The sequence below is a fragment of the Chiloscyllium plagiosum genome, chromosome 34 (genome assembly GCF_004010195.1).
Source record: "Chiloscyllium plagiosum isolate BGI_BamShark_2017 chromosome 34, ASM401019v2, whole genome shotgun sequence".
Classification (NCBI taxonomy): domain Eukaryota; kingdom Metazoa; phylum Chordata; class Chondrichthyes; order Orectolobiformes; family Hemiscylliidae; genus Chiloscyllium; species Chiloscyllium plagiosum.
In genome coordinates this window covers 25,978,115-25,988,182 of record NC_057743.1, presented here as the reverse complement: position 1 = coordinate 25,988,182, position 10,068 = coordinate 25,978,115, and the positions used below count along the sequence as shown (strand labels likewise).

Here is a 10,068-nt window from a genome sequence, read left to right as displayed (position 1 = left end):
TATCCGTTTTTGGCGAATACCTTGTATAGGCGTTCCTCTTTCTCTTTTTGCAGTTCTGGTGTGCTGCAGTGTGTTGTGGCCCTTTTGAATAGTGTCTTGATGCAACTTCGTTTGTGTGTATTGGGGTGGTTGCTTTCATAGTTCAGGACTTGGTCTGTGTGTGTGGCTTTCCTGTGTACCTTTGTGGTGAATTCTCCGTTTGGTGTTCTCTGTACCATATGCTGTCCTCTATGGTGATCTGGTCTCACCAGATCCAGAAAGGTTTCAATCCTGGTTCCATTGGTCATTCTGTTTCCCACATTACCATCAGCTGTTTTAATTTTGCTAGGACAGGATTTTTTTGTGTCGACAGTTGGATATTGTCAGCGGTGTCTGGAATGGTGTCCACGAAGTTTAAAACCAGAACGGACTCTTCCAGGGGAGGCACCACTGGTGGACTATCTGCCAGTTGGAGGCAGCTCAAGGCATCCCCTTTACTTGTACACGCTGAGAATAAGGGCCTAACACTGAAGTCTACCAGAAGCCACGGGTGTCACCACCTTGCCTTCCTTCAGTAGCCTTAGCAGGGGTTTGTGATCTGTTACTGTGACAAATTCCCATTCGTAAAGATACTGGTGGAACTTCCTCACAACAAAGATGACCGCCAAACCTTCCTTCTCTGGCTGGACATTTTGCGTTCCGCAACAGCCAAAGTCCGTGGAGCATATGCTATTGGGTATACTTCTCTGTTGGGCTACCGGTGAGCCAACACTACCCGATACCATACAGGGAGGCATCGCATGACAGCACCAATTCTCGTTTTGGATCATAGTTGGCTGTCGGAGAAATTAGCCCAATAAAGCAGAGACCACACAAACCAGATCGGGTGAAATTGACAAGCTATTTAAAGCTGGAAGAGAAATTGACTAAGCTGAAACAGCACAGACAGTCAGTCCAGGTAGCCGAGAATTCTCTCCCTCGAGCTGAGGATGAAGCCAGGTTTTACAGGAATCTTGTACAATAAGGTTAATTAAAATGGGGAAAGATACAATATATTTGGATATTGAGTAATCCAGTTACAATGATGATAATTGAAAAACAGTTATTGGATGAATGTCCTGATTATCGATACAATGCACATCCTGACAGTATCAATGGGATCAGGAGATTCCAATTCTCTTTGCAGGTAAATGATAATGTCTCTTTTGAACCAGTAAGGTGCTTCCATTGTTGTGTCCTGGAAGCGATGTCCTTGGTGGTGCCTCTCCGTCTGACCTGTTCTTTGTGTGACTTTGGTATTGCTCCCTCTTTGCAAGCAATATACACCTATTCCAGTTTTACATTTTAGAATAATTACCCTTTAACTGTTAAAAATCTCTTATGATTTCTGTTTCCAGCGCTGGGCCTTGCAAATCCTAAATTTGTCTGTCTGCTCCCAGTTCCATTGGTGATGATTTTTGAAATACTTGCTTTGTAAATTTTGTTCACCTACAACAAAGTTTAATGAAAACCACATTTCTATTTAGATCGAGAAATATATGTGGGGGGAAAAATAACTCTGTTGAAACTTTATTGCTGGAACAGCACAGCAGGTCAGGCAGCATCCAGGGAACAGGAGATTCGACGTTTCGGGCACAGGCCCTTCTTCAGGAATGTGCCCGAAACGTCGAATCTCCTGTTCCCTGGATGCTGCCTGACCTGCTGTGCTGTTCCAGCAATAAAGTTTCAACTTTGATCTCCAGCATCTGCAGACCTCACTTTCTCCTCGAAAAATAACTCTCACTAGTATCTGAACTGTTGCTAGATCAATATATTAAATACATTGTCAAACCATCTTGTTTTAAACATTAACCTCTATGGGCAAAAAGCATTCATGCAAATCCACTGAAACTTTGAAGCAAAAGAATTGGGTCCTGTAATAATGTAACACATTTATTGTTCTGCTTTCAATATATCACTGTCAGTAATTACAATTCATAGATTGCTGACAACGCATGATACCCAATGCAATGTGTAGGAGAGGGATCTCTGGAATCTTGGGATTTTGAGCAGTTAAGTACTTGTGACGTACAAGATGCACTGTGGGAATCCCCCAAGAATCCATAGATTCCCAAGGATCCAAACTCTCAATCTCCACCATCTAGAAGGATAGGGGCAATAAATACATGGGAACACCATCACCTGCAAGTACCCCTCCAACCACTCACTATTCTGACTCGGAAATATATAATTGTTCCTTTGCTGTCACTGTGTCAGAATCCCTGAACTCTCCCTCAATTACACTGTAGGTGTACCTCACTAAATAGGCCGAAATATTGCAAGTACGTAGCTCACCACCTCCTTCTGAAGGCTTAGGGATAGGCAATAAATGCTGACCCAGCTGGCAAAACCCATAAAACTGAAATAAAATCCTATAATCTATGTTTGGGTTCATAACTGCAGTAAGCAGTGCTGCTGGTTTGAGTGTGCAACTAATAAAGATTTGAGGAAGTTCTCAAGAAAGAAAGACAGACAGCTTTTGTATAACAGTTTCTGTGCTCTCCAGATGTATCAAAATACTTTAATGAAATGCATTACAGTAGTCACTGTATCTTAAAAATAGGAAACACAGCAGAAAGTTGGTACGTGACAAACTCCCAAAAACAATTTGGTGATAACCAGGTACGCTATTTTAATGAGGTCATGGAATAATTATTGGCCAGGTCACAGGGAAGAACTCCCTTATTCCTTTTTAAGACAGTGTAATCATGGGATCTCCTACAGCCACTTGATAGAGCAGTTGGGGCATCAGATTTACATCTCCTCTATGCTGGAGGAATAACTACGTAGTTCCAAGTCAGGATGACGAGTAAGGGGTACTTGCAGATAGTGGTGTTCCCATGTATCTGCTGACCTTGTCCTCCTAGGTGGTAGTAGTTATACTGCCCTGTTCGACGTGAAACCACAAACTTTGAACTTGGAGGCAGGAATGCTATCCATTGAACCATGACTGACACCAAAAGAGTAAAGTCAAAGGCAGCATCAAGGGAAGTTGCTTGTTATCATCAGGCCTATTTAAGTTGCTAATTGATCCATACAGAGAGCTCTATGGGATCAAACCTCTTAATATTCACACCCACTATCCGGAATCCTAATGGACATAACCCTTTTCGATTCATTCCAATTGTAAATATTCCAATTGATGAAACCAATGAACTAAACCGTCCTGTTCAATCCTATCATTTCCCAACCACAGTGCACAAAGATAACCAGAAACTGTTCCCCAGATATCTGAAGTTTGGTACACTGCTTCTGAATATTGGTAGCTGGTATTGTCTTGGCCTCAGTTGTACGGTGTGAACACTGGTATAAAATGGTCTTGTACTTGTTATTGTCTGTTCTTGTTTAGACAGTTTTTGATCAAGTGATCAATGATTGTGGGACCAGAATTATATTTATCTGTAATAAGTTTATATTTTTATTTGAAGTTTATTGGTATTCTTTGATTTTAATATCTCTTTCTTTAAAAAGGATAATATTAACTTTTCAGGGTTGAAATTGAAGACATGCATGTGACATTGCTGAAATGAGTAGCCATTATTATTTAAAGGTATTAGAATGACAAAACTACAGTAAAATCTCTTACTAGGGGTGGTCACGGGCTGAATGGATTAAAAAATTGCCCAAATTAAATGCTGGGGCGTTACGATGTGTTTCTGAATTTGGAACTTTGACACATGGCATTAGTTAAAAATCACACACCACCAGGTTATAGTCCAACAGGTTTAATTGGAAGCACACTAACATTTGAAGCACCGCTCCTTCATCAGGTGGTTGTGTCCTCCACAATCACCTGATGAAGGAACGGCGCGCCGAACACTAGTGTGCTTCCAATTAAACCTGTTGGACTATAACCTGGTGGTGTGTGATTTTTAACTTTGTACACCCCAGTCCAACACCAGCATCTCCAAATCATGACACATGGCATTGACAGTGTAGCTTTATACTGTAGTAACCTGTGCTGAATCTGCTCTTGGACTGTTTGAGGAAACTTTCCTCTGTTTCTAAACCTGTGTCCTGCAAGTGTTTGATAAAGTGGTGGTAAGCAGATTATTCATCATTTCTTGCAATAAATAATGTCTCTATACCTATTTTTAGATATGGAAGACCATTTTTCCAAACACAGCAAGAGGATACTTCATGCATTGAACAAACAACGGGAAGACGGTAAATTTTGCGATGTTACACTGGACCTGGGTGGCCGTTGCTTAAACGCACACCGTAGTATCTTGGCATGTTGTAGTAATTTCTTCCACAATATTTATGGAGCTGGCACATCTGCTGAAGTCAATCTTCCTGATAGTTGCACTAGTGTCTTGGGCCTTCTGTTTGACTTTATATACACAGGTGAGCTTCGGTTGACCCAAACAAATGTCTCTGAAGTGCTCAGTGCAGCAGAACTCCTTTCAATCCCTGATGCTGTTCAGGCTTGTCACCATTATCAGCAGAAATTTGTTGAAAATGAGAGTAGTGAAGAAACTTCATGCAGCCAAACAACCACTGAAGATAGATCTGTGAAAGTACCAATAGAACCTACCAAACATTCTGGAGATGTTGGAGTTCCTGTAAAACAAATCACTGTCACACAAATCAGACATTTTGGCAGAAAGAACAACAAATGCAATGATAAACAAACACTCAACTTGCTTACTGACAAGCAGAAAGATAAAATAAGAGCCTTTGCTATTCAGAAAAGGTCTAGAGAATCCTTGATCTTCCCAGGAAGCCAAAACTGTAATCAGGTAAAGGGCAAGGAAGGTGGCTTAAGAGACAACAATGAGGAGAACAGTCATGAGACCACCAATGGGAACAGCAACTCTACAATGGACATAGACCTGGTCAAAGTCGAAGAAGATGAGGAGGATGAAGATATGAATGACAGAGGAGAACTGGACCATGACTACATTCCAGCCAGGCACATTTGTAAGAAACCGAGAAAAGATACCACACAAGGACTGGACAGACAGAAGCTCAAAGCCTCAGAACCAGCAAACAGAAGGAATGATCCTGCAGAGTGTCCAACTTGTCATAAGAAGTTTCTCAGCAAATATTACCTCAAAGTTCACAACAGGTAAATTGACTGCTGCCAATCACAACATTTAATTGTTGAAGTTAATGAATATGCTGTTATCTCATGTTTGTGTGATATAGAGAATAATGGAAACTCAACAACAAATGCAGTGATGTTGTCACACTGACTTGATTATTCAGGAGAACAAAGAAGGAGTGATTTATAATCATCGTCTGAAATCAAGGATGAAATTGCTGGCCTAAACTCACTCCCAAGTTAAAAAGATTATAATATGCACTGCTCTGGAGGTGGAGGCACTTTTACATTTGTCTGTTACAAGGCATGTTGACCAAAGTATATTGTAGATCGGATATGGAAGACTACCCTGACAATTGCAGGGTAATCAATCCTGTTTGGTTTGAGCATTAACTAATACTTCATCACCTGACGCTAACAGTAGAACGGATCTTTAGCACCACTACCTCCCCCCATCTCATCCTACTACACCTCACAAAACTGAAGTAGCAAAACTACATTTTCTCCCATATTCAATTTTCTTCAATAGAATAAATATTTCAACTCTCAAGATTTGGTCTTGAAAGCCAATTAGTTTGGGATAAGATAACTTGTGGGTCATTAAAATAAGCACATCCCTACTGTTCAGGGGAAACTCAAGACATTCAAAGAAAAGATATTTTAAAAGGGATTAGCTTAGAATGGCATCATGGTCTGAACTGACATGATGGGCAGAGGGCCTGTTCATGTGCTGTCCCGTTCTATTTCCATAAAAACTGTCCCTGCAGTATGCCTACTGTTCTCTACTGCATTTGCAATATTCTCTGTGCATATTCTGAGATCACCATGAAGGACTCTCCTTCTCAACCTTTCCCTGCCCTGAGGTGTGACGACCATTAATTGTCTCCACTACTAGTTGTCACTCTCTGAGAGGACAGCCCTATTCATGCTGAATAAAACTTTACAGGCATTCAAAAGAAAATGGGATGATTGTGGGACTGATAAGGGACCAACTTTAATCAAAAGTGCTTTGCTGTTCTGAGAAAGTATGCAAATAAATAAGTGGTCACCCACAGCTTCTTAAATTATGTTTTCTGCAGATCCATCATTATCCTTCTTCCCATTCTCCCTGGGCCTGGATACTGATCACAGTGCAGCGTTTTCTTATTGAGAGCTCATCAAAGTGTCATCTCATGAGTATCCCAACTTGGCTAGTTCTCACACAGTGTGCAATTTGTCTTTCAGGAGGAAAGCAAACATTAACTCCATAGAATTGTGGAACACAAAAAGAGGCCATTTAGTCCATCATACTTGTGGTGGCTTTTTGAAATTTCAAGGGCAATTACGGAAAGCCAATGAATGCAACCTTGCCAGCATTGCCCGTATCCTGTGAAGGGGTTTCACAAACGATAGATCTAGAAATGATTGTTTGACTTATCTTAACTAATCGCACCAGAACAACAGTAAAGTCTCCTCCCATACCCACTTCACAACTGCTTTTTAAATGACTCTGGGTGTTGATCACTCTTTGTGGAGAACCTCCTGATGTTAGTTCCAAGTTAGCATTTCATTTGTTTAAACATGTGCTTGCTTGCCCTATTCTTGCAGGCTTGTCTTAAATATGTTCTGGATTAGTATTTTCAATGTTGTTTACTATCTGAACTTGTTCGCAGAGCTCAGTTATCTTCCTACATAACTCATATGGTGCTGGGTATCAGTCTCATGGTTCTCTATGCTTCCTGGACTTAAATATGGGCAGAACTGCAAACAGTTGCTAAACTGTTCAATCAAATTCACAAAAGTTTTAACTGTCTCAGTCTTGGGACAATCTTCATCCCCATTACCTCATCCCACTCCTCCCCTGTAAAAATAACCTACAGCTTCGGTTTGTAAGGTGATTAGTACAAACTAGCATGTTCCTAACGTGGTTGTTTTGTCTTCAGGAAGCATACAGGAGAAAAACCATTTAAATGCACCAAGTGTGGAAAGTGTTACTTCAGGAAAGAAAATTTACTTAAACACGAGGCCAGGAACTGTGTGACCAGGACAGGCGTGGTATGGAAACTAGGTTTTTAAACATTGTTTTTAATTGTTGCATTCTTGGGAGAATTTTTGCTAATCAACTTAAAGGTGCCAGTCAGAGTAAGTTTTAACAATAATCTACATCTGGCACCAATGTATCTTTTGATGTTGAACCAAGTGTTTTACATAGTGTTTTTACCTCAAAGGTGGATAAATCTTAAATCAGAACAGATCTGTTATCAGAAACTTATGATTCGTACACAATAATGGGAATAGGGATGTAGGAAAATGAAAATTTTTAATTATATAAACACCTTGCAAAACTTATGATTATTCCAAAGAACTTTACAATCAACTGCTTTTGAAGTGTAGTCGCTGTTGAACACCACAAGATCTGAGAAAACAGGAAAGAGATCATGACTAATCTGATTATGTGATTTGGTTGAGAGTTAAATGTTGGTCAAGTCACTGAGGGATTTCTCTTGCTCTTTTTCAGAATAATGATGGTAATGGATCGTCAACTTGCTTTTTGAAAGGACAGACAGGGCCCATATCTGATTTGGAAAATCAATGCAGCAATGAGAGTATAAGCTTAGACTCTTCACTTAAGTCTCCAAAATGAAGCTCAAATCTACAACGTTCTGATTCAGTCGAGATTGCTACCCACTGAGCCAAACATTTCACCTGCTCAAACTTTAAACCTGGTTGCTGAGGATTCATTGTCTGTACCTGGGCAGTTGATCTTAGCTGGGCAATGACAGCTTTGACACTTTTATACCTAGAATATACAGCTGTCTTATATATTCTGTGCTCACTATCATCCCTGTCCCTTGTGCCCCAATGCACTGATTTCAATATTCCCATTTTTGCTTCCTCCTGCAGCCCTACATCTCAAACTGTGCTGTAAAGTCTTCAGATTATGGTATCCTGCTCATCCACCAGCTGCAGGGTCGTCACTTCCTGAATCTCTTTCTCACAGAACATTCTCCCTGAACCCCTCGTGTGTAGCTGCTCTTCCCCAACTTTTTATAACCTTATAAGGAGTGTGCTTTTAACTCCATTACCATCATCTCTTGCGGTTCTTCACTGTTGTTTGGTCTCCACGCTGACCTACAGGGTGTCTTGACAGGGAGCATTTTAATCTGTTGAATAGTGCTGAACAACTGCGTATTGTCAGTACAATCAGAACAAATCCATTGATTGACTAAACCTCTTTTCCTGAAACCAATGTAATTCTGATCACGGTTTTTTTGCTTTTCTCCCTACAGGTTTACACTTGTCATGAGTGTAGCAAGACATTTAAAGGACGGACGGAGTTGAGGAACCACCTGGTATCTCACACAGGTGAGATGCCCTTCAAGGTAGGTCCAATGGCTCTGATCAGTCATGGATTGCATCAACTAGTCTCAGCTGGGGTTATCATTTTGAAGCTACAATTAACTAGATGAGTGAGGGGAAGTTGGGAACAGAAATAGCCCTGAGTTCTCATTCCTGTTAAGCAGCATTTATCTATGAAAGTTTTGGCTGTGGTATGGCTATTAAGGGTGAGTTACATGGTATGTCTAGTTAGGGTGGCTAATTGTTGCTTGTTAAAACAGAGGGCAGCAACAACCATTGTCTGGAGAATGAAGGAAATGAGTAAGTAGGAAATAGAATTGTACAACACAAAAAGAAGCCATCTGGTGCCTCATTGCCGTGACAGCTCTTTAAAACACATTAGTCTCACTCTTTTTCCACTACCTGCAATTTTTACATGTAAAATAAAATTATTATTGAATCTAATTCCACCATCCTTTCAGACAATGCATTCCAGATCACAACAAATGCTGCACTTAAAATAAATTTCATATTGTTACTGGTTCTTTTGCCAATCTCTTTAAATCTATGCCTTCTGGTTACTAAGCCTTCTGCAACTGGAAGAAATTTCTCCTCATTTAATAAAACTCCCCTCAGGATTTTTTTTATCACTTAACTTCTGAACTCTGAAGAGGAGAACCACAGTTTCTCCGCATAACAGAAGTCTCTCATCCTTAGTACCATTCTGATAAATTTCCTCTACACCTATTCCAAGACCATGATATCTTTCATAAAGTAAAGGTACCTAGAACTAGACACAGTACTCCAGCTGATACTAAGAAATGTTTTATAGAAGCTTAGCATATAATGAAAGATGATGGAAGGTCATAAAAAAAGGCAAAATGCTGAAAACATGTAAACAATTTATGCAGGTATAATGCATGAGTAGTACACAATACATAAATATGATTTACAGGGTGTTTATCTAAATGTCAAATATCTGATGTGCTAGTTGTGATAAAAGCATCTCATTTGACTCTAATAGAATTTGCTATGCTTCAAACATCAACACTTTTATATTAGAACAGAGAGAGTACTAACCTTACACTGTCTAACCAGCAAAAACTTTATTTATTTCTTGTTTACTCTTTGAAATTCTGTTATCTGTATGTTTTAACCTTTTCAGTGCTCCTCATGCCCTCAGCAGTTCATGCAGAAAAAAGACCTGCAAATTCACATGATCAAATGTCATGGAGCTCCAAAACCATACCCGGTGAGTGACGAGAGGCAAGTTATAATATAGTGCACCTGTATTTATGTGGCATCTAAAAGCATACTATACTTTGCTGCACTGATAGTTACATATCCAGATCAGTAACAGCTACGCACTCTGTAAGGAGCTCAGGACTGCACCACATAGTAATTAATCATGGATCCCTGTCAGTTCTCTAGATGTTACATTTTGATTTAAGCTATCATATCTGAGGAAGTTAAAAATCACACAACACCAGGTTATAGTCCAACAGGTTTAATTGAAAGCACACTAGCTTTCGGAGCGACGCTCCTTCATCAGGTGGTAGTGGAGGGCTCAATCCTAACACACAGAATTTATAGCAAAAATTTACAGTGTGATGTAACTGAAATTATACATTGAAAAATTGATTGTCTGTTAAGCCTTTCATCTGTTAGAATACAGTGATAGTTTC

The 10,068-nt window shown here is 39.9% G+C and overlaps 1 protein-coding gene across 3 annotated transcripts in view; it reads left to right on the top strand.

The window, feature by feature from the left end:
• Positions 1-10,068, top strand: part of zbtb48 (zinc finger and BTB domain containing 48) — a 23,691-nt gene that overhangs the window by 2,730 nt on the left and 10,893 nt on the right. For all 3 annotated transcript variants that reach the window (XM_043675975.1, XM_043675977.1, XM_043675976.1), the window contains 4 exons: positions 4,117-5,089; positions 6,988-7,099; positions 8,335-8,427; positions 9,549-9,635. In XM_043675975.1, the coding sequence (XP_043531910.1) occupies positions 4,119-5,089; positions 6,988-7,099; positions 8,335-8,427; positions 9,549-9,635 (1,263 nt within the window). In that variant the 5' untranslated portion in view covers positions 4,117-4,118. The remainder of the gene's footprint in view (positions 1-4,116; positions 5,090-6,987; positions 7,100-8,334; positions 8,428-9,548; positions 9,636-10,068) is intronic.